We start from the raw sequence: 25,644 nt of genomic DNA on the forward strand, positions 1-25,644 counted from the left end.
CTAGGTGTTAGAGGCTCATTAATGAACAAAATAAAAGTCCTGCCTATATTGAGCTTCCTATTTGGTGCAGAAGAGAGATGATAAAAATAAAGTAAAATGCAAAGTACATTATATGGGGGTAAGGACTTTGGACAAGAGTGGAAGGAGTGGAGTAGATGGGGATGCAGTTGAAAATAGGGTGGTGATGGAAGACTTGCTGAAAAGACATTTGAACAAAGACTTGAGGGAGCGGAGGGAATGAAGAACCATGTTGCAGAAAGAGTCTGAAGAGGCAGGGAAAAGAGCAAATGCAAAGACTCAGAATGTGGGTGGAACAGCAAGGAAGCCAGGCGTCTGGAGCAAAGGACAGGGGAATGTTCAAGAGAGAGATGCAGAGAGGTAATATTCAAATAGACTCCATGAGTCCCTTTCAGTGGAAGGAAAGCCAGTTTCCAGTCAGCATGAGCCTATGTTATCCTTGTGTCAAGAAACAGGTGGGCATTCAGAAGTATGGCATTCTGATACTGGTTCTGTCTTGTGATGGTGCCTCTTGGCACTCATTCTGACCACATGTTTTAGTAAATGAATTAATATCATGCTCCTGCCTTAGCTTCTGTTTCCAAGCCCAACGTCAGAGCTGAGAGTTCAGATACAACTCTAGGTTGAGAACCACTGTATTAGACAAACTTCCCTCTTAGTCAAGTGCTCTTTATTTGCACAATGGTGTAACTTGAAAATCCTGCTCATATTGGTCCGTGTTTCTGGTTGACAAGCAAACAGCAGATAATCTAAATTTGACAGGGTATTTCAGAAGCCTTCTTCAACGTCAGAGCTGAGAGTTCAGCTACAACTCTAGGCTTGAGCATTTCCACATAAGAGATATAGCCCCATGATAAGGATGACTTCAGAATCAGAATTCCAGATAAACTCACAATTATTTTGACTACATACCAAAGAACTTTATTTTTATTTTGGGTTCATAACAACTTCTATTATGCATTAAGACTAGTATTTTAGCCCTAACCAGTTTGGCTCAGTGGATAGAGCGTCAGCCTGCGGACTCAAGGGTCCCAGGTTCGATTCTGGTCAAGGGCATGTACCTTGGTTGCGAGCACATCCCAGGTGGGGGGTGTGCAGGAGGCAGCTGATCGATGTTTCTCTCCCATCGATGTTTCTAGCTCTCTATCCCTCTCCCTTCCTCTCTGTAAAAAATCAATAAAATATATTTTGACAAGCAAACAGCGGATAATCTAAATTTGACAGGGTATTTCAGAAGCCTTCTTCAGAACAGGCTAATTATCAGGTCACGATCCTTTAGACCAGCCGTTAGCCTGAAGAAGGCTAACACAGAAGTGTTTTATTCCAGGGGGCTCCTTCCAGTGACAATCCCCAGTTTCCAAGAATCTTACGATGAGGAGGGACATGTGATATCACTAGGCCAGTGCACTCTAAACCTTCACAGCTTACATTCTACAAAGCGTTTTATCAGAAAGCCTGGCTCCCATTATGAACAAAAGCCCTTTCTCCCTGAGAAGGACAGCTAGGTGTTCACTCACATTCCGTGAAAGCTTTGGCTGTTATCATGGGAACATGACGGTGTGGGATACCATTGAAGATTAACCAATCTAGTCCAACCTCATTTTGCAGTTGAGGAAACCAAAGTACCCAAGGATTTTTGTTCTCTCTGTAAGAGAACAAGTCAAGTTTATTTTAGTAGTGATTCAAAAAATTTGTGAATAGACAAAGACTTAGAACCTGTGGTATCTTTCACATTCAAAGGTGCTGAGGCTGGTTGGGTGACTGCCCAAAGATGTACAAATGAATGTGTCCCCAGGGTCATTGCTCTGCTGATTACACATACAATGTGGCCATTAATAGCTCTCCTGTGCTTCCATGGCTCAAGGGTCTGCTGTCGGTGAGTCAGTGCTGTGTGAAGGGAAGGACCAGGACCTGAATGGGCCGTACCCTCCTGGCTAGCTATATGACCTTGAGTGCATTCTAGAACTGCTTTGGCCTCAGTTTCCCCATTTGCACGGTAGGAATAATACTGGCTCCAATCAGATGAGACAATAAATATTGAGGCATCTGTAAAAGTGTGGCACAGATGCCAGTTATTTTCTCAGATGGCTCTCTCTCAGCTTAGTTGCTGCATGTGGGTTTCTTAGCATTCAGTGGCTACAGATTATTGCTTGCTATTTTGCTTTTCAAGTACATTGTTGCTGCATCTCTTCTGCAGCTAGGCCTTACAGATGTCCCTCTTCTTTTCACCATACTGTTAATTTCTAGCATATTCTATCATTCCTCTAGTCTCAGTATCCAGGTGCTATACTACCCCTTTCTTGACCATGGAAGGCATCACTAATCAATCACAGCTGTCTTTCTCTCTGGCCTCAGCATCGTCTCAGTTTCACATTCCAGGCTACCTCTGCCAGTTTGCTTTTTCTACCACAGGCAGTTTCCTCAACTTGAAAACACGGTGAATAAAATTGGAATATAGGTGGTCTAGCTGTGTACCAGCCTTTATAAATCCCTTTAATGAATCACTGAAAAATGCTGTGAAAATACTGTGAAAAATTGCCCACAGTACTGGTTTTGATAGTAATGCAAGAAGATAGTCTGTAAGCCCTGTAGCAGGTAAGACCCTACTCCTGAGCTATTGATTTTAACCACCAAGTATCTCTTAGCCCCCTTGTGCTCCCAATTCAAAGAACTGTGTCTACCAGACAGCCAAACCAGGTTATACTGGTATTTATTTCTGATTCCTCATTCCATCCTGCCTCACATCAGTAGGTCTTCTTGATTCTGTTCTCTCCCTTTCATACCCCACTACCATACCTGGTCAGACTTCACTGCTTCCACCTTTCCAGCCCATCCTCCTCACAGCCATCAAAGAGATCACTTTTGTCATTTACCTTTGATTGTTCCCCACCCTTTTAAGATGAACTCTGAATGCCTCAGTGTGCTGTGCAACATTTTCATATGCAGGCCAGATAGGAGTTCCTTGCCCTTCTCTTTCCCTTGCATATGGTAACAGTCTGTCCTGATCATTCAAGGTCAAACAAAAGTATCTCTCTTCAACAAATGCGTCTCACATTCCCCCAGGTTGAGAATGAGGTGCTCTTTTAGCTTTTAATTCTCAACCTCCAAAGGGCATGAAGCAGAATGTTCAAGAGCACTAGCTTTGGAGTCAGGCTGACCTAGGTTAAACCCATCACTGTGACCTTGAAAAGCTAGTGAACTTTTTCTCCTCTTCAAAATGGGAGTGATAAAAAGTCTCTTTTTAATGGATAATCATGTAAGGTTGGAAGGATTAATCAGAAAGTGTAGAGTTCTGCAGAGATAAAGAAGAGAGAGAGAGAGAGAGAGAGAGAGAGAGAGAGAGAGAGAGAGAGATGACTTGTTTATAAGGACTGGCATGGCAAGTCCAAAATCCATAGAGCAGCCTGGCAGGCTGGCAACCTGCAAACTTAGATAGGGGTTGATTCTATAGTCTTGAGGCAAAGTGTTACGCTCTCAATAGATCATTATTTTCTGTTCATTCCTCTTCCAAGGCCAGGGACTCTGCGAGAGTAGAGATCATGTCTTACTTATTTTTGTATTCTCAACGTGTGGCTTGTGTAAGTGCTCAATAAATGTCCAGTGATTAAATAAACCTGTTGAGGGATCACAGACTTTTTTTTCGGGGGGGAGGGGAGGGAGATAGTCAAGCCACCAAGCATATATCATGAAAATTAAATTAGTTAATATATGCCAAACATTTAGAAGAGTATTTGGTCCAAAGTAAAGCTTATTAAATGTTACTTTGTTGGGCACATCGAAGGCTCCAGCAGAGTTCCTGGATGCCAGGTAGTACCTAGGATTGTGCTCGCCCAAAGTACCCATCTGTTGTGCAGGATCGCACTGGCTGAGAGCCATACTCTTTTTCCAGGTGCAGGCAGTTAATCTAGTATCACACACATTATGTCTGACTCCTCCCATTTTAAGAAAAACCAGCTTTCATTGTATAGAAAATGTGGAAAATAGGAAGATACAAAGAAGATAATGAAATCACTAATAATCTCATTATTATGAAATAACCAACCACTGCTACAATTTGTTGAGTGTAGGACATGGGCTTTGGGGATAGATTACCTGAAGCCCTTAAAGACTGAGCAATATCATCAGTAAAGTGGGTGAAATAACACCTACCACATAAGATTGTGGGGAAATGAAATAAGATAATGTATGGATGCACTCAGCACTACCTGACATTTTATGTAAGCGCTCAGTGAATGCTAGCTCTTAATAGCTTTATGGTCAAAATATATATCTCTGTCAAAGAACCCAATTTTATCATCACATAATATGCACACATGTATACATATACAGGGTGTCCCAAAAATATGTATACACACTTTAACAGCTGATAACTCAGTTTTGAAAATGAAAAATCTTGCCTATTAATAGACAAACATGTAAATTGACCATACCTTCGCTACACTAACCAGCCAATCAGGAGATAATGCAAATTAACCCAACAAAGATGGCGGTTAATTTGCATACATAGGCTCCAATCGGCAGAGTGAAGCCAGGCAGCCCCAGGGCCAAAGCAGTGAAGCCGGAGCCCAGCCAGAGCGAAGGCCTGGGTCCCAGGTGCTAGAGGCAAACCAGTGCCAGCAGCCAAGGGAAGGGAAGGCCTATTGCATGAATCTCTTCGTGCAACAGGCCTCTAGTATTTTAATAAACACTGTCTTTATAAATATTCAAAGTGTGTATATACATTTTTGGGACACCCTATATGTGTGTATACACAGATACATAAGACATTTTACTTTATATTAGATTGTAACCATTATCCTAGGCAGCATATATATTTGTTAAAAGCGTGGGATTAGGAGACAAACTTCCTAAATTTAAGTCATCATCTCTCTATCCTTGCCAATGTGTGAATTTAGGTAAGTTATATAACCCCTCTATGGCTCAGTTTCTTCTTCTGTATGAGATGATCTCAATCTAAAATTATTATAAGGATTAAGTGAGTTTATTATAGGGATTAAGTGAGTTTAATATGTTATACATATAGTTATTATTTTATTAAAATATGTACTATATATATAACATATACAATATACGTAAAGAGAAATATTTGGTACAGAGTAAATGCTCAATCAAGAAATGTTAGCTATCATTACCATTGTCATGAAACAGTCTCCAAAAGCATTGATTTTACTAGTTGTATAGTATTTCATTCCATGATAATTTATTTTACAATTCTCCTATTAGACATTTAGACTGCTAGCTGGAGATTTACATTTATACTGAGCCAGAATGGCCCATATTAATGAGTCACATGGTATGGTAGAAATCCTTGATTCCCATGTAATAAGATAGCTTGGTGAGGTGGTGAGAGTTCTATACTGGGTTCTAGTCCTGGCACTGTCCCAGCCAGCTGAGTGACTTTGGGCAAGCTATTTGCAAAGTAGTAGAAAGAGAAATTGATTTTAATTCAAAATATTCTAACATCTTCTGGCACCATTCCTTATTAGCTATGATAATAAGGCCAAGAATTTGCCAGGTGAGTAGGAATTGATTTTTTTATGACCTCTTTGAAGGTCCTGGCTGTGTATGTTGGGCAAGTCACCATGTCTTTGTTTTTCCATCTGTAGAATGGTAAATGATATGAGCTTTCCAGCCTTTCTCATTTGGTTGTAAATATCAAAGCACAAAATATATGAGAAAGTATTTTGAAAGCTATGAATTTTTAAGTAAATATAATGTAGTAGTAGGGCTATTATTATATTTAGTATCTCAGAAACTATATTTTCAAGTAAAGGTTAGGTTAGATAATTTTGTAGTTGCTAACAAGTTTTAAGATTTTGTGCTCTAGTACTAGGGCTTCAGGGCGTATCCCCACTACAGTTAGCCCCTCTCTCCATACCTTCCACCTTTCATGCGTGCCACTGTTTTTCTTCATTTCAGATATAAGGAGAGAAAAAACACCTTTCTTAATTTGATGAATTATTTATTTGGATGGGGAATTCTATATATAATTTTGTTAAACTGGGTAGCAATATTGTTTCAATAATGAATACGTAGCGGGACAATTTAAAGGGTGAAATATATCTGGCCTAATTATAAAACCATAATATAGTTCTTCATATAATTTTGGCAAACTCGAATTCACTCAATCTAATTACCAGATCAAATTATTTAATCTGAATTTCTTCTCTTGATTTTTTTTTTGCTATTGTCTATCTTTGTGGCAATATACTTCAAGTTGGCACATTGAAGAATAGAGTTTGTTGCTCTTTTGATAATTTTTACTAAAACACAGAGGAAATTTATAGTGGCAATGGAATGCTGTGAGTTAGTCCCTGTTCTAGATATGGAATACAAGTTTGCAAAACACATGAAGGCCTTGCCTTCATGGAGTTTGCATTCTATTAAGAGGAGACAAAACTAACAAACCAAATGAATAAACCAATAGTTTCAGATGGTGGTAAAATCAATGAAAAACAACAACACAAAATAAAAACCATGTGGAAGAGGTGGGAAGTGGTTGTGAAAGGTACTTGAGGTCGTAAGGGAAGGCACTTAAACTGAGATTTCTTCATACTGAGACTTGTAAAGGTCTGGGAACATATTTCAGGAGTGAAAAATAGAGAGGCAAAAGGGTCTGGAACTAGTAAGCTCAAGGAACAGAAGGAAAGCCAGTGTGGCTACAGACCAATGAAGAAGGGGGAAGGTGACAGGAGAGAAGGAAGGCAAGAATTGGGTCAGGTAGGGCCTTGTGAGCAATAGAGGTGAGTCTGGAATGTATTCGGAAGCAATGGAAAGCCATTGGGTGGGGTTCAAAGAGAAGATCATGCTTCCATATGATCTTCAATTACTTTGGATGTTGGATGGACATGGACTTGTGTAGCTATAGTTGTCATTCTATTTGTGTGTGTGTGTGTGTGTGTGTGTGTGTGTTGAGAGAAAGTTGTCTTGAATCTGTGTTCAAGTATAAATACTCTGATTTTATTTAAATTTTATGTTTATTTTCTGTAAAGCTAAGAGAGGTTGAAAAGGATTGTAGTGCCCTTCCCAAAGCCACTCGGCACCATCACTGCTGAGGTCTGAGAGCTCAAAGTACAGTGGGGCCGAATAACTTACGAGTGTCCCGAATAACAAGTTTTTTGAGATATCAGCTGTCTCTCTGCTGATTTTTTGCATTGAGTTGACAGAGTAATTTGAGTTAACGAGCTCCTTAACGAGCTCGGTCTTGGAACGAATTGAACTCGTAAGTCAAGGCCCCACTGTAAAGGTTTATTTTACTTCAGCTATTGAACAGATTTTTCTTCTAACCCAAATGGTCCCGGCATTAGATTTCTTCCAAGGCATGTTGACAGGTGAAAAAAATGAAAATGTTAGAAATCCAAGTATATTATGCTTTTTATGTACTTGTTTTTAAGTGGCTTTGAAGCACTTCAATTCTTTGATAGTCATTTTGATACTGAATCCATTTATTAGGTTGGCTCTCATCACTGAGGCTCTTTCTCTCTAGTCCTCATCAGAAAGATAGAAGCACTTAAGAGATCTTGCTGTTGACAGAGGTCGACCTCTCTATGTTCCATTTTTCTCCCCAAATGTTTCCATTAAACCCTTGTGTTATGCCTGAATTTCATTGACAGAGGTCCCTACTGTCTCCTTCAACAAGATTTACCGTGTAGTCCTCCAACTCCGTAGCTATTCTCTTCCTACCTGCAGGTGCTGAAACTGTGCTCTAAAATGTATTTGTAAACCAGAGGAAAATATATGAAGCTTTCTGGAGGTGGGACTTGTTCCTATTCCAGTCTTCTTTATACTAAGGGCTCTGGTTTTTTCTTCTAATTGCTTTTATGATATAGAAGATAAGTACACAGGCTTGAAAGTCAAAACAAACCTAGATTCAAGTCCTGCCTCTGCAACTTACTGGCTGTGTGCCTTTGGGCAGGCCTGAGCTTCAGGGTTTGTTTGTTTCTTTCTTTCTTTTTTTCTTAGCTTTTTAAACTATCATAAGTTCACAAATTATCAGCAAGTATTTATTGAGGCTGCAAACATTGTACCAGGTACTCAGTGTATATGGTGAGCAAACATCATGAGCACAGGCCTTGTGGAGCTTGCAGTAAAATGACAGACATTAAATTAATACAGATAACTAAATGACTATAAGTGAACAAAGTGCTGTGAAGGAAGCACTGAGTGAGATTCTCAAAGACCTTTTTTAAAATATGGGACCTATGCCCTAACCGGTTTGCCTCAATGGATAGAGCATCGGCCTGCAGAATGAGATTCTCAAAGACCTTTTTTAAAATATGGGACCTGTGCCCTAACCGGTTGGGCTCAGTGGATAGAGCGTCAGCCTGCAGACTCAAGGGTCCCAGGTTCGATTCCAGTAAAGGGCATATACCTTGGTTGTGGGTACATCCCCAGTGGGGAGTGTGCAGGAGGCAGCTGATCAATGTTTCTCTCTCATCGATGTTTCTAACTCTCTATCCCTCTCCCTTCCTCTCTGTAAAAAATCAATAAAATATATATTTTTTTAAAATATGGGACCTAATCTGATAAGGTGGGCGTGAATCAAAATTGTTGCAAGTATTACAGGACACTCTGCTTTTAACATATTTCCTGTGACCATCGCATTCAATTGATCATGGCTATTGCCATTGTTATTATCTTGCTGTTGTCATTGTTAATATTACACACACCCCATGCCTGTATGTAGCCTTGCTTCAGTGAGCTTTCCAGAACACAAATGTCTACTGTGTTTTGGTTATTTGCCTAGAGCTGCTCTGCATCTGTGCTCCCGACTGCTGCCAACTTACCTAGTTTCTGACCTGGTATCTGAGCAGTTTCTGGGGCCAGCCACTTGGGTTCCATCCATGCCTTGACTCTCGCAGATTCCTTAGAAGGTTTCTGATCTTATTGCTCTACCTCCTAAATGAATGTTAACCAAACCTTAACATGACAACTGCCTTGTTGCTATGCTGCTCAAGAAGGAAGGAGGAATCTTTTAGGAAATTTTCTGAAAGAACAAAAGAATGCCTCCCTCTCTGTTTAAGCCCTTTTGAAGAGCCTATTGCTACACCTACTCTGCACTATAAGCATCTGTGCTGGCTGCGTTACAAACCTGAGGGATATTTCTTTCCATTGTTTACCAGAAAGTTTTTCTTATTCACCACTGACCTAAGCTGAGACCATAAATCTAATCCTCGGGCTTTTCCATTTCTCTATATCAAAGCCTGTGAAAATATGATTTTAAAATTATGGTACTGTAAATACATCCATCCAGCTGATTGGTAAGAGGGACACTGCTTTATGGCCAGCACCTCTGAGTCATCTCTTCTACTAGAGTAGTTCATAACTCACTTTAGCTCTTCCTTCCTTTTCTTCCTATTCTCTAGTTAGACCTTACTAAAAAATAGCTGTCCCATAACTTACTAAAAGAAAGCTGTCCCAGATCAATCCTAGATCTCAAGATATTGCATAAGAAAGACTAAGAATAGCATTATCCTTGAAATGTTCCATATTTTCTCTTAACCAGTAGGTGCAGCTATAACCATCTCTCCCCCTCCCCATCAAGAGGAGAAAAGAAGTAGAGTTCAGATTTATTAACATAGAAATAGCTACCTGAGTTCCTGCTTTGTGCCAGAAACTATTCTTAAATTTTCTATGAGCTTTTATCGCATTTAACATACACAACAAGTCTATGAGGTTGATACTACAATTATCCCCCTTTTAGAGATGAGAAAACTGAGGTCAGAGAGCTTATGACTTGCCCAGATATTTAGACTTGAACCTGATCTGACTCCCAAACTTATGTTATAAATCATGAAGTAATATTGTCTCTCCATATTTACCTTTGAGAAATTATATTTAATATATTCCCACATAAGGGCAAACACAGTAATATCATTTGTACCACAACATTTAATAACTAATATTATTATAGCATGCTTGCCTATTCTCACCAGATAAAAATTAAATTTGAGAAGATTCCTGTCCATGAAATATCTATAATACCTCACATAGAAAAATGAGTAAATGATTATAGAGGTAACAAAACTATTCTCCAGGATGTCTTTGTTCTGATTGTTTTTAATTAGATTGGTTTGCAATTTCTTGCATGTTACTTTAGAGGTTTTAATGGCCACTCTATGTTGAAACAAACTTTAATAGATTATCTTGGATGTTTCAAGGAAATTTTCTGAAAGAACAAAAGAGTGCCTCCCTCTCTGAGAAATTTGCAATGTTTTCTATGGTAGAATGAGAAATGTATTTACCCCTTTTGCTCAACACTCTATTGTACACATCTCCTAGTTTCAGTAATAATAGAAATTTTATTTCATAGCATTTCAGAGACAATTCAATCATCAGTTGACTTTTGCTTAATATGAGAAATGAAGTGAAGTTATTCTGCCTGGTTTAGCAAGGGTTATAGTTCCCAATTCCATATTAATAGCTTCATTATAGTTAAGGCTTAACACTGTTTTTAATTTTAATATCTTTACCAAATGCTCAGTCCTCAATAACTATAATAAAATGTGTATTTTAGAAATGTGTAAAAATATGCGGCTCCTCTCCAAGTTTATTTATAAACCCGAGATAGAGCATTTATGCTATTTACTCTGCAGTAAATACAAATACAGCCCTTAGGTATTGCTTTTTTACCTATTTCTTGTTCTCATCGCAAGTTCTTTAGTCAGAGCAGGAAAAATAGCAATATACGATGATCTCTGTGTGGAAGGCACATGCCCCCCAAATGTGCAAAAGTCCAAGACTCTGTACATTCTCTGAACGTGTCATTGACTCATAGAAAGGTGGGCCACAGTCACCCAAGGCTGGTAGTAATTATTGCCATTATTACTATTATAGAGAATTTATCAGTGTTCTAGGCTGTGAGGGACTGTATAAATGGCCTATCACCTCTCTCTCACTATAACCCTGTGAGGGTTATTCTGAATTCCACATGATGAATGAGGAAAAAGGCCCAAGGTCTCATGCACAGCTAGGAAGTGGCAGAACAGGAGGGAACCACTGAGTCCCTAAATCTGTGCTCTCTAAATCACTGTGTTTAATGACTGCCAACCACCCTTGTGGGCTTGTCTGAGGGAGCTGGGATGGTGAGGCTCTTGTCCATTGTCAAGAACAGTCAAAGAGTTCATATTGGACCTCTTTATCCCCACTCATCACCCCGACTGAGCTCTTTTGACTATGGTTGTTTTGCTGGATATGCATTTTAAAGAGTCTTTACTGACTTGGGCAGATTCATTTAACAACACAATTTCCAGGATGTCCTAGGTATAGTTCCTCCACTTCCTTCTTTGAGGCACTGTGTACTGTTTCCCACTGTTACACTGCTCCTTTTTCTCTCTTCCCTTGTTTCTTCTCAAGTTCGCTTACCTGGTTTGCATTGTGCTGCTGTTTCCTGTGTTCGTGTTCAGTTGTCTCTGCCCTTCCTGCCGTCCTTATGAAGTCAGGTTAAGATGGATGTAAAGCAGCTTCGCTAAGAGGAGTAAAGGAGCTAGGCCACTTGGGTCAAATCCTGACCCCTTCACTAGCTAGCTGTGCAATCTTAACTAATTTACTTCTCCTCTCTCTGCCGCTGTTTTCTGTTTTAAAAACCTGTTTCTCAGCTCTAAAATCAATGTTACTATACTAATTCCTATCTCATTGAATTATTATGAGGAATAAATGAGCTAACCCATATGAAAGTGCTTAGCTTAGTGCCTGGCACAGAGTAATTGCTCACTTAATCAATTTTGTTCTTAAGTTTGCCTGATGGCAAGTAATTTACATCAGAAAATCCCATTATTTGATGGAGACAGAAATGACTTCAAACACTACAAGGGAAAACCCTTCCCCCAGGAAGAAAACAAAACAAGCTCTCCCTTTAAGGTGCTTCCCAATCCTTCAGTTCCCCCTGGCCACTACAAAGCATGTTGGCCGACTGCCACTGGGACCTCAGAGACCAAAACATCAGCCAAGTTTTGTTTTTCTCTTAACTCTTGTTATTCCTGTCTCACCAAATCCCTGCCACCCTGCAGAAGGGTGTTGGCAATAGCTTCATGTTTGGGTTATGGTTGATCTGAGTCTTGTGGTCCTAGGGGACTGGGTAGAAAGCTGGGGATACCATGGCTTTTTGTTCACTTGCCTCACAAAAGTCATGCATCAAAACATATATATATATATTAGAGGCCCGTTGCACCAAGAGATTCGTGCAATAGGCCTTCCCTTGCCCTGGCTGCCGGCACCGGTTTTCCTCCGGCACCCGGGACCCAGGCCTTCGCTGCTCCGGCCGGAGCCTTCAGTCTTCGCTGCTCCGGCCGGGGCCTTCAGTCTTCGCTCCGCCGCTTCGTGCCTACGTATGCAAATTAACCGCCATCCTTGTTGGGTTAATTTGCATACTCTCCTGATTGGCTGGTGAGTGTAGTGGGAGGGATGGTCAATTTACATGTTTGTCTATTATTAGGTAAGATATATATATATGTACTGAATGACCAAACAACCAGTCGACTGGTTGCTATGACATGCACTGACCACCAGGGGGCAGATGCTCAATGCAGGAGCTGTCCCCTGGTGGTCAGTGCGCTCCTACAGTGGGAGTGCTTCTCAGTTGACCAACCAGTCCCGGCGACCCACCAACCCGGCAGCAGCCACTCACTCTCTCAGTAGTCCTGCAGGTCCAATCTCTGGAGAATGGGCCAGGCACCGATGGACCGGTGCTGCCAGCACAATCCCGAGAGTGCTGCTGGCCTCCTGGAAGTTGGCCTCAGGCACCGCAGCTGCTTCCCCTCCCTAGATGCTCTGCAAGGAAGAAACAACTGGCGCGAAGGTCAGCGGGAGGGATCCAGATCCCTGGCCTGGCAAGGGTATCCCACTGCCCACCTGGAGGGCCGATTGCATCCTGCCCCGCCCCCCTCAGAACAGGCACCAGATGCAGGGCTCACAGCTGACAGCTGTGGCCATGTGAGCCCACAGGCACAGTGGCCGCAGTGGGGCCAGGATGAGAGGGAGCGGCAGGCAGGAGTGGCAGGCATGTTGCACTGTGGGTTTCGGCTCGAATCCCGCAAGCCACCCCAAGGAACCCCACCTGTGCATGAATTCGTGCACCGGGCCTCTAGTATATGATAATTTTGTGTGCAGGTGGGGAAGGATTAGTGTAAAGCAGAATTCAAAATGACCCTCAGAGCCAGCAGTGCCCAATACTTTACACAAAGTATTTCATCCTATGCTCACAGCTTCCTCATACAGATGGTATTATTTTTTCTATTGTAAAAATGAAGTCATCAACAGTGAGGCCAAGAGATATTTTGCAGTGAGGCCTGCAAATATTTTAATATCGCTATTTGCTCTTTCTCTAGAAGTAATTTGACTAAGGTTTACCTGATTCTAACATCTGTGCTCTTAACCACATCACAGTCCTAGTCACTTCATTCTGGTGTACATCTTCCTTCCTATACTACCCTCTTTTGGCCTCAGTTTCCTCATCTGTAAAATGATAGGGTTTAGCATGATGACTTGGAATTCCCTTCCAACTCTGACATTTTGACACTCTGGGTCAGCATCTGAGTTTAGAAGCACTGAGTGTCCATCCGAATGTGTATGGACAGGACACATTTGCTCATTGCTTCTTGATTTATGCTGCAGCTGTCTCTGAATCATATAATATAGCTCTCATTATCCTGGTTTTGTATCCACCAAACACACTTTGTTCTATTACCACTGGGCAAATCCTCTTAGGAATCCAGTAGAGCTTTAAGAATTCTCTTCTGGTAGTTGCTAAATATGTGTTGCCTTGGTCCACAATTTTATACAATTTCAGAAGAAAAGGTGCTCCTGAGAGTCTAAACAAGGTTGCATTCAAGTATAGAAGAGCGAGAACTCAACAACCATTAGACTCTACTGAGTTAAGTATCTTTTGCCTTATTCTTTATAGTTTTACTAGTAGCCCAGTGCACAAATTCATGCACATTGAAAGGAAATTAATTAGAAGAAATATTTTAATATTGCTATTCGCCCTTTCTCTATAATAAAAGTGTCAACCAAATTCACAATCAACAATGACAGATTGGAACACACGTGTGCGATTGGTGCCAGCGAGAGCTTTATATGTATTGCGCATGCACAAGTCATCTTGGCCTTTTATATAGAGAGAATAAACTTACTTAATTAGGCCTGCTTTCTGATTTAGCTAAACTTTTTCCAGCCCAGTGAAGCACTTCTCTGTCAGGTAATTGTCAGTAACACAGCAGTAAGTATCAACATGAGGCAGATTATTATTGTAGATCACGCAGGGAGAACAAAGGGTAAAATATTTAACTGTAGCAGTGTTTGACTATATTCTGCGCAGTGAGAAAACCTGAAGTCATTTTCAAGGTCCACCATTTCTTACTTCTTTTCAGTCGGGTCAAGTTTCTAAGCTTTCTAAATCTCCATTTTCTGGCTAATGAAAAGAAAATAGGATTCCACTGAGTCTCCTATCTACCCACTTCAGGACTTCTGTGAGGATCAAATGAGATGAGGCATGGGAAAATGCTTCACAGACATTTGGTTAAAGTGTAAAATGTTTCCACCTGGCTATAAAGCAAGTCGTGTTCCTGGGCTGAAGAAAATATTTCTTCTAATTAATTTCCTTTCAATGTGCATGAATTTGTGCACTAGGCCACTAGTAAAACTATGAAGAATAAGGCAAAAGATACTTAACTCAGTAGAGTCTAATGGAGGCTAGTCACTAGGAAGATGAAGCCGGGAGTTGCTATGTGATGTCACTACCTGGTGCCCATAGCCACTGTTTCTGGGCTGGGCTAGGCTGTGGGCCGCATTTTGCACCATGGGTATTGGCATCGATCGTTTGCGATTTGGTGGGGTGTCACTCTGGAGTGGTGGTGGGGCCTGTGTCCCACTTGGGGGAAGCCAAGTGTTGCTTTGTGGGCACCAGGTCCGTGGTGCAGTTTCTCTGTAAATGGCCAGTGCGTGTCACTGGAGCTCCTGTGTTGAGCGTCTGCCCGCTGGTGGTCAGTGAGCATCTTAGCGACCAGTCGGATAGTCAGAAACTTAGCATATTAGCCATATATATATATATGAGATTAGGTACTTGCTCCAAGGCTCAGACAGAACAAGGCTCCATAGCCTGTGCAGAGAATTCAAATTTGAGTCTGCCTATATTTTTCATATGCTACCATGACCTTTCCCTTGGTGTAGTAGTAGAAAGAGGCACCAGATTTGTTACTAATTTTTAGTGTGCTGTTTTGTTAAGACACAATTTATCAATAAAATCAATCTATAAAATTGATTGCCTTTAAACTGAGTAATATTATAGATTCTATATTTTGAGCCATGTTAATTCTCTAATCATCTCAACTGGTTAGGAGAACATGACATCACATTATATTTCTCTTTCTCTTTTATCTCATAGGTTCAAGCACCAAGTACTACCAGTTTTCTCTTCATAATGTCTCTATGTATTCTCTTCCTCTGTCACTCACCATTATAAATCTGGACCTTATTTCAATCCTGGAATCTTGAAATAACTGCAAACTGTCCATACTGCTAGGATCCACCCAATTTGCCTCCCAGTATTATCTACATATAGAAAAGCCTAAGTGACTGTTCAACCGGTAGCTATGATGCGCACTGACCACCAGGGGGCAGATGCTCAATGCACAGGCATGGAAACATGGAACAAACTGATGAATCTCAGAGGGAAGCGGGGAGGCGGGTGGGAAGAGATTAACCAAAGATCTTATATGCATACTAGAGGCCCGGTGCATGGATGTGTGTACCAGTGGGGTTCCTCGGTCTGGCCTGTGGGGATCGGGCTGAAACCAGCAGTCCGACATCCCCTGAGGGGTCCTGGATTGTGAGAGGGTGCAAGCCAGGTTGAGGGACCCCCCCCCTCGGTGCATGAATCCATGCACCAGGCCACTAATCTATAATAATAAACGTGTAATATGCTAATTAGACCGGACATCCTTCCGGATGTCCTTCCAGACAACCTTCTGGACAAAGCCGGGGCTGCAAGGGAAGCCCAGGTCCTGGGCACCTGCCAGCAGCCAGAGGGAAGCCCGGGTCCTGTGTGCCAGAGGGAAGCCGGTGCCTGCAGCAGGGGGAAGGAAGCCCTATTCTTGCACGAATTTCGTTCATCGGGCCTCTAGTACATATATAATGTTCTTACTTCTTGATCTTGTCCAAAACCTCAATTATTTTTTCTCTAATGCTTGTGGTATCGTTTTTCAGGCTTCCATGAGAGAAATGCCTAAATTAAACTTTCTGTTCTCCTCTGTCCACCACCTTTATCTTATCTCTTAACCTTTGCCAAGCATGTTTTTTGCAACTCTCTTCATAGAACTCTTCCAAGGCCTTCAAGGTCCATTCCATGCCCAAAAAGGAGCCTTGTCCCTCTTGTTCATCAAGAAACAAATATGTTGAACATGAGCAAAATGCCAAACACATAGGAGCACTTAGTAAATATTTGTTGAATTAATGTATGATTCTAACAAAGGTATTTTTGACTACTTCATTGTACACGCAGATATTCTTTAAACCCCAGTGGCACCAATTTAGCAGTTCTGTGACCTTATAGTCTCAGCGAGTTGTTTTATTTTTATACACTTAAGGAAGAATAAGATCACTGAAATCAAAAAGAGTTTTAAATTGTCCAAATCAAAGCCCTATTCTCTTATAGACTGGAGGAGGAAACTCTTCCTGTGTGTCAGGCCCTGTACTGAGTGCTCTATCAGTACTTACTCATTACATTACAACAACATTGTGAGGTAGCTGCTATATTATCCTCATTTTACTGATATAAAAACTGAAATTCAGAAAGTTTAAGTAACTTGCCCAAGATTTTAAAAAAGGTTATATATAACATGGTTAAATCAGGACCCAGACATTCTGGCTATGGAATGTTCAGTCATCAGCATTATATTACACTACCTCTCACACCACTGCAAAACAGGAAAATATTTAATATATCACCAGGCTAACCCCAAGAATGAAAAAACAAAACAAAAGAACAAACAACAACAAAAAACTCCTAAGTCAGACTCTACAGTCAGTGGAACATCATAGATTCTTATTAGGAAAGATAGTCTTTTTAGATTCAGCTCTTGTTTATTTATAATCCCCAGTAAGATGCTCTCCTAGCTGTACTCTTTGTTTTGGCATTAAATTATAACAACCTTGCCATAGCTGGAGCTGTTCTGTTTTCTTTTGAAGGGTCTTTGCTGGCCCTCTGAATGCCACATGGCTAAGGGCAGAATGTGCCTTCTTTAAGGAAACTCTACTTCCTGGAGCTTCTCTGGCATGCTGTCCTAGGAAACTCGGTACTGCAAGCCTCTGAGCAGCTGAATAAAAATGAAGTGGGCATTTGTATTTCCCCATTGATTGAGTTGGCTCAACCTGATGTAGGTTCAGATTCACAAAAGCATAGACAGGCTTGCTTCCAGGTTTGCAATGGAGATGGAGGAAGGCAGACTGTGTGCCCAGCTTCCTTGCAAAGCATGCATTGGATATGTGTTAGTGGTACCCTTTAAAACCAAGGCTCCAGAACTTCCCCTCTCCCACCAATCACAGGATGGTTTGTGCAAGATGCCCTACTTCTTCTGCCAATTGGACCCTATTCAAATGAGCATGCAGATCAGAAAGTGTTTTTTATTATTTTTTCACAAGGGTATTATTTTAATAGTGATTTATATTAAGATGCAATGTCTCCTAAATTATAAAAATTTCTTTAAAAATATATTGACTTCCTCATACTCATTTTCTTTTATGTATTGACATTTTTCAAATACTGCATACTGAAATAAATTAAAAATATGATCATTACAACATGTGGCAAATAACTTCTTGTCTACCATTTTTCTCATTCATTTTTAAAATAATGCTTAAGGCATTAAACTTTATAGATGAAAATACTAATAATATTCATATATTTCATAAAATCAAAGCTAGAAGAGCCTTAGAAAATAGCCACACTTGCATGAAATGCTGACAAATAAATTACATATCATTCCTATACAGCATTCTGTTTACACCATGTAATTATAATCTTGATATCATAATTTGGGTACTCTGTTGAACTTAAAATTTTAATACTTAAAAATCATTGTTCCTGTCCATAATTGATGAGTGGATAAACAAAATATGGTACATATTTACGCAATGGAATATTATTCAGTTTTAAAAAGAAAGGAAGTTCTGATACATGCTATACCATGGGTGAACCATGAAAACACAATACTATGTGAAAGAAGCCAGACACAAAAGGTAACATATTGCATGATTCCATGTTTATAAAATGTTCAAAACAGATAAATCTATAGAAATAGAAAGTACATTAATTGTTTCCAGGGGCTGAGGAAAGGGGAGAATTAGGGGTGATTGCTAACAGGTGTGGGGGCTCTTTGGGATGATGGGAATGTTGTGGAATTAGTGGTGATGGTTCTACAACATATTGAATATACTAAAAAACATTTTAAAATGGCAAGTTTTGTGTTCTGTGAATTTTATCTCAATTTTTTAAATGGCAAAAGTCAATGTTCCAATCAAGAGTATCATGGTCAGTATGGCCATAACTAGAATAAGAAATGAGTTCTCAATCATGAAGATGTCACAACAGGAGGATGATTGAGCAAGGGAAAATTTGGTGACATATTTAAGGGCATATGAAAGGATAAAACTGCTACTGCTGTTACAACATGTAAAAATGATCTTTCCCAGGAACTAAAGTTAAATTTTTTACAAGAAGCCAAAATCCTCAAGTAATACAATCAATCATCCCAATATTGTCAAACGTATAGGAGTTTGCACATAAACACAGTCTATTTACATCATTAAGGAACTAGTCCCCGGAGGCGGTTTCCTCTCTTTTCTGAGAAAGAAGGATGAAATTTTCATCAGATGCTGCTTCTGGATGGCGAATTTCAAATGAAAATTGTATACACAGGAACCGTGCTGCAAGGAACTGACTAGAGGTGAAAATAATGTCCTGACAACTGGTGACTTTGGAATGTCTTATCTAGAGGATGGTGGGTTGTATTCATCTTCTGACTTAAAGCAGATTCCCCTGAAATGGACAATACCAGAAGCTCTTAATTATGGGAGATACCGTCCTGAGAGTGATGCATGGAGCTTTGGCATCCTCCTCCAGGAGACCTTCAACTTAGGGGTCTGTATATACCCTTTTTGCCACTGGAGATTTTATCCATCTTTTCAGATTTAAATGAATCGCTGCCTTTTTCTTTGCCTGAAGATTTTGACTTATTTTTTTCCTTGTCTTTCTCATTTGGATAAGGAGAATCACATGGATTTTCACTTTTGTGTTTTGAAACCGCCATTGTTCCATTTTCTTCTTTTCGCCTCTTGGTTAAGTCTGGTAGCACTTCCCGGTCATTGTTTGAGTGATGCCGTTTCCGCTCTTTTCTATCCTTTTCATCTTTTTTCTCTCTTTCTCTGGATCTTTCCCTTGACTTGTCCAAATCTTTCTTGTCTGTTTCTCTCTCCTTACTTTTGATTAGTGGTGAAGGAGTATGATTAAGGTAGAGCTTTGCTGAAGACTCCTTGAGTTCGATGAGACTGTCCTTTATTGTTGAGGTATGTGATGGAGAAGGGTGTATATCAATTTTACGGCGTTTTTGTTCCCTTTCAGGCTCAGTAATATCTGATCGGGGAACAGGTGACTTCAAGGGCCCAGAAACTGGTCTTTTTTCTCCTCCTTTAACATTTTCTTTTGATTTTATTTCCTTTGCTATATCTCTTTCTCTGAATGACTCCTTCTCTATTTCCTTTTCTTGAGTCAATTTTGATTCTATGTTGGGGACAGTGGTCTTGAATTTCTCATCTTTAGCTTTTTCTTCCTTCTTGAATTTTTCTTTCTCTTTGTTGGTCTTAGGTGTTCTTTCCTTTGTCTCTCTTGCTTTTTCATCTTTATTTGGCCGTTCTTCCTTTGGTTTTTCTTTACCATCTTTACTAAGTACCCTGGCCTCTGGAGTAGTAGCTGGAGTCTTTTCTCTTTTCTCCTTTTCTTTCCCTTTCTCTTTGTCATTTTCTTTAATGATTTTGCTGCTATTAAAGCCACTATTGCCATTGTTTGAATTGCCTTTCAGTGTGGCACTAGAAGCTTTATTTACAGCTTTCACACCACACTGAGATCTCTCCCTTGATTTATCATTCTCCTCAGCACTGCTTTCATGAGATTTAGATGCACTTCCTATTGAAGATGAAGACCCACCACCAGGCCCATTTTGTACATTGGCAACTGCATTCTTCGGAGTGGGGTCTTTGTGATGAAATTCATTTTCAGGTATCATGTATGACTTCCTACATTTCAACTGCCCAGAGTAGCCCATAGCTAATGCATATAGATCAGGCCTTTTCTCTTTTTCTTCTTGGCAGATTTTATGCACTCTTCTTTCCAAAGCCTGACCCAGATTTAAAACTTTTGGGTAACAAGGAAGTATTTTTGTTAGCACAATCAAGATATTCCTAATGTGAATATATTCACCTGTTTCAAGGCAATGTACTGATGCCTTAGTTAGTTTGTAATGCCATTTATGTACAACATGTCGAAAATTTTCATAGTCTAGTTGATCAGCTTTATTTCCACCATCAAATCCAGTTGCCCGTAATATAGTAAGGAATCCTGGATAATTTCCACATTCCTTTTCATATGTGGCTCTATCACTGTGCCACCTGGTCACAGTCTCTAACATGCAGCAAAGAAACCTCCCATATCGACTAGCTTCATTTTCAGTACAGCTTGCAACTGTGAAAATTATGTCAGAGAAAACTCGATCATAGCAAAGAAGTGTGGAAAAATTTGGAGTTTTCTGTTGATGTACCAATTCAACAAAACGAGCACAGTAAACAGCATCAATTGCTGAAAAAATACATCGAGGAAATATACACAGCTGTAAAAATTTTGTAATGGTCTCATTTTTGGTAGATTTTGCTAAAAGCCAGTTGTCCTTTTCCAGTTTCAGTCTCTGTAGAACTCGCTGTACATGTTCCATCTGTTTCTTTTCTTCTCCAAGAAGCTTGTCCTGAAGAGCACTACAACGCTCCTTTTCTTTTTTCTTTTTATTTGGAGGCATTTCTTGATTGTCATCAACTGCTTTCATCTGGACTTTAAGTTTACTGACTTCGCGTTCATAGCTGGTGTGTGGAACTGCAAGGTCATACATTGTCAATGACCAGAATGTGGCATAGAATCGAGGGCTGATGTCATCCCAGACTTTGGAAACGTGCAATGAGACTACTGCTTCATGGACAGGGGCCATCACCATTTCACATGATGTTATGTACTTGTGGACTTTATGTTGCTGTTGACTTCCCTTGTCCGATTTTTTAAGTTCATCATATTTGGATGAAATATGGTGTGCATACATTGGCCTAGACAAGAAAAATGCTGCATCATGGGGTATATGAAATTCGTTACAGAGCACATCAATTGAAGGTACTCTCTTTATATAATCTTCTGTGCTTAGATTAGATGCTAAAAATCCACCAAACTGTACCAGGGTATCATGACACTGATCATAGAGCTTTCCAACAAGTTTCAAATGTTTCTCTCCACCTTCCTGAAAGATCACCCCATTCCTCTGCTGAGCTATAATCAAACAAAGGGGAAGAGCAAGATCATAGTCCAATAGTGCATCCTTTAATCTCTGGGAGGATTTTTTAGTGTTTCTGATCTGGCCAAAATAACCTCCCTCAGCTTTTAGTTGCTCTCCACCAGTCATGGCCTCTAGTTGCTCCATTGTCATTTCCTCGGTAATTTCTATTCCTGCCATTTTTTGTACCACTTCTTTCAATATAAGCAGGTCAAAACTTCTTCCTGCCTTTAGCTGATTAGCCACATATTGCAGAAGACCAGCAAGATCAATTGGGTATTTACGAAAAACTGCACCACAGAAACTAGCAAGACTCTGAAGCCAGCTTGAAATAGTTGTATCATCGTGTTTCATTCTTTCCTTTTCTGGATTTGCTAAAGCTTCAATGATACAATAGGCCAAGATATCATAATTCAATGAAGTGAGGTATTTCAGTGAATCTACTACAGGTGTTATTAAGTTATCATACTTCTGTATTTGTGACAAGATATAATCAAACAAAATAGTTGGATTGCTGTGGCTCAATTTCCCAATTTGTCTTCCAGAAGGCTTTACATTTTCCTTGGTTAGACGTTTCATGATATATTTAACTTTGTCTATTGTTTGAGCTTTAACTTTTACTAAAAGTGGGTGACTGTTATAAGTTTCATTCTTCCACTGGCCATACAGACGATAGAGAAAGATATGGAAGTAGGGCCTGGTCAGTAATGCCAAGTAAACAGCTAAGAATAACGTCCACTTTCTCTTGAGCCTCTTGTTTCCTTCCATCAGACTGAAGCTCCTTCATAAAGGACTGGCCTATGCGCACCACTTTTGCAAATAAAATGGGATCCCAAGAAAGGTGGGGACCGAGGTAACAGAACATATTGTAGGCATCTGTCCTCAAATCCTCAAAGCTCCCTGCTTGTTTTAGAGCTCTCTTATTTTGCAAAGCACGAACAGGTGAGCCTTCAGCACCTTTAGGAATGCCAACTCTTCGGTAGAGAGGCTCAATAGTTATGTGAATAAGCCTGCAAATAGCAAGAGCTATTAGCTTATGTGAAGCAGCATAGTATGGAGGCATCTGATCCCATAATGTTTGTGCATGCTGCCAATCGCCAATCTTTAACAAGGCTTCTAACAAACCAAGTTTTTGGTTGTCAGGTGGCTTTTCTACTTTCTCCTCCTCTTTTTCCTTTTCCTTCTCTTGCTTATCAATTTTTTCAGAAGACAATACAACTATCGTAAGTTTTCTGACAATTTCCTTAGCTTCCACCATTTCTCGTTTATATTCATCCATAATGCAATTATCAGCTGGAAGAAGATGTACATAAAGATCATTTAAATCAATAAGATTAACTTGTAGGAGCACTGCTGCAACTCTGTATAAAGATGAAGGAGTCTCTCCATTCGGCTCCTGGTAAAACTTGAATTTGAACACAAGTATATGACAAAGTGTTTGCGGCTCACACATATTCACACAAGGTTCTAATAAAGATATAAAGAAGTCATCACATTCTGGTCTGCATTCAAACACTTCTAAAAGGACACCCAAAACTCTATTGGGATCTAGATGAAAGCATCCTATTAAGGATTTGATATTTTCTAAGATTAAATCACCAGTCATATTTCCCGATAAATCTTGCCCCAATTCAACAATGAGCTTAGCATAGCCTTCATTCTCTTCTCTTAACAAGTTGAACTTTTGCCGCGTATAAAAGAGTTTTGTCTTGATTTTCACTGACCTTTGATTGAATTGCTGTGATTGTTTGATAAGTCCTAATGATTCCAATGTTTCTGGATCCAGGCGTTCCTTTAGAATCGTGTCTGAAACGAAATACAAACACGCTAACACCAACTGCGTAAAACAGTCTCTCTTGCTCTTCTCTTCTAAACAGGTTGTCTCAATATCTAACATGCAAAAGACATCAGCCAGAATGGAGGGCATATCCTCCCGAAATTCGCTGATGTCATTTAAAACACTCGATGCTTGTTCGGGCTTCAGATTTCCTTTAATGACATGGTGTGATAACTCATAGAGAGCTCGCTGGAAATCTCTGTAAGTCGAACTGCCGTGGCTTCTGTTTTCGCTGAGAAGCCAGCATAAGTCCAAAAAGTCGCCCCTCCCTGATTTCTCCCAGCTCTTTATCCACTCGACCGGGACCGACACCGACGCTGCCTCCATCTTCCCTGCCTTAGTAACAGAGGCCGGAAGTGCAGCGCGTCAGCGCGGGGTCAAAGGGAAGTACCGCCCACCAGGAATGCCGGGAACTGCGCGTTCGCTTTTCGAGTTTCGGGCCCCAACGACTTCTGGCCCCACCAGTCTTCTCCCCAGACAGCGGTTTTTTTTAAAGGGTGAGTGCATCTGTTGTGGCTAAAAAAAAAAAAAAAAAAAAAAAAAATCTGTGACGCCAGGTGCAGTCCACTCGCTTCCTCCGGGTTTTCCAGCTTAATATGGGCCCTGGGAAAGGCGTTCCTCGGAAAAGCCTCGGTCTGGATCGTGTGCTCCAGTTGTTTCTGCAAACGTCGGCTCGGTGACGTTAGGTTTCGGATCCGTGCTTGACTGGGGCAGTGATGGGATCTCGACGTGTACAGGTTGAGCAGTCAGGGTTCCCGTGTTTATAAGGCGCATGTGAGGCTCATGGCTGGGAGGAGCGTGTGTTCTTCCAGAGGCGTGAGGGTGACTGGCCGCTCCGGGTGCGGGGGCGCAGGCGGGTCGAGTGGAGAATACACCTGGCTGAGCGTCCAGCAGCCCCATCGTCACTCGCTCCGTTACTCTCTGGAGTGGTCGTAATGTAGGGATTTTTTTGGGGTCCAGACGCCCAGAGTAAAGTCTTCATCTGATTCAGTGGAATCGCTCTCGGTTTCTGTCTTGTGACCTAAGACGTGAATGTCCCACTGCTCCCTGATGGACAGCGTTGCTTATCAGTCAGCCGCCCCAGTGCAGCCTCATCAGACACTTCACCAAAGGTGAATTGGATTGTGTGTTTGAAATGTGAAAGCTGCTCACTGTTTCTGGGTTTTAGAAGGTATAAAATAAACTGCGTTCTCTCTCTCTCTCTCTCTCTCTCTCTCTCGAGCATGACAGTCAATGCAGATTTCTCCGTTCTCTCCTACACAGGTTCAGGTCTCTTAGCCCTTGCCAAGCATTCTCCAAACACATGAGGGAAATAGGCCACCTCATCTGGTCTGCCCGCCTCTGGCAATGGGATTGGGATAGATGTTCTGGGACAACATGGATGGATATACAGGGTATTATGCTAAGATAAATAAGAGAAGTAAGTCAGGCAGAGAAAGAAATACCGTATAGTTTCACTTACATGTGGAATCTAAAAACAAAGCAAACAAACAACAACAAAAGAGACTGATTGAAACAGAGGCCAAAGGTATGGTTGCCAGAAAGGAGGGGGTGGGGAGATGGGTAAGAAACAGAAGGTGTGTATAGCCAGTAATATTGTGGTAGGTTTACATGGTGACAGGTGATTACTAGAATTAGTGGGGTGATCACATTGGAAAAGTTAGGAAAATGCTGAAACATTACATTGTATACTGGAAACTAATATAAGTTTTATACCAGCTATACTTAAATAAAAAATAAATTATAAAATGTTTGCCCATAAACTTTCGTTAGGAACGGAGCATTACTAACCTATGGAGGACACTTAAGATTTGGAGCATTTGTGATTCAATGTCAAGTACTTAATACTTTTTGGATTTTTTCCACTATAATAATCTGCTGTCTCAGATTATAGGTCTATTTTAATGTTAGTTTGCCCACTGGAGTGTGAGCCCCATGAGGATGGGGGAATGGCTTTATAAAATTATTTGTACCCACGAAACTAGCCATTGACTTTGCATGTGATGAGTTTGAATGAAGAAATAAAAAAAACAATGTTTAGTAGGAACAATTTTATCCCAGAGTCTCACATACCATGAACCAATCATAGACCTGTTCCAATGATAGTTTCTCTTCATTGCAAAAAGTTTTCTGAAACCAGGGACAACTACATTCCTTCCTTTCCTGCTCATTTCATCCGGAGAGCAAGGCTGGCTTCCTGGGTGTGCAACCTGT

The 25,644-nt window shown here is 40.6% G+C and overlaps 2 protein-coding genes across 2 annotated transcripts in view; one reads left to right on the top strand and one right to left on the bottom strand.

Annotated features, from left to right (window-relative positions):
• Window positions 1-25,644, top strand: part of SGIP1 (SH3-domain GRB2-like (endophilin) interacting protein 1) — a gene marked incomplete at its 3' end in the record, with an annotated part of 214,489 nt that overhangs the window by 15,711 nt on the left and 173,134 nt on the right. The gene's annotated exons all lie outside the window — the stretch shown is intronic.
• Window positions 19,140-24,840, bottom strand: LOC102243933 (THO complex subunit 2-like). Its single transcript, XM_014541055.1, has 2 exons — window positions 22,334-24,840; window positions 19,140-22,290 (listed from the first exon to the last, which is right to left on the bottom strand). Exons 1-2 carry the CDS (start codon window positions 23,755-23,757, stop codon window positions 19,140-19,142), a joined length of 4,575 nt encoding a protein of 1,524 aa, XP_014396541.1. The 5' UTR covers window positions 23,758-24,840.

Source organism: Myotis brandtii, unplaced genomic scaffold (genome assembly GCF_000412655.1).
Source record: "Myotis brandtii unplaced genomic scaffold, ASM41265v1 scaffold26, whole genome shotgun sequence".
NCBI classification, from domain to species: Eukaryota; Metazoa; Chordata; class Mammalia; order Chiroptera; family Vespertilionidae; genus Myotis; species Myotis brandtii.

Bases quoted from the DNA above. Each gene is read 5' to 3' on its own strand.
- LOC102243933 (XM_014541055.1), bottom strand. From the start codon at position 23,757: ATGGAGGCAGCGTCGGTGTCGGTCCCGGTCGAGTGGATAAAGAGCTGG. The intron at 22,291-22,333 runs AGTGGACGTTAT...ATTACTGACCAG, and splicing joins AAACAAGAGGCTCAAGAGAA to GCCCTACTTCCATATCTTTC.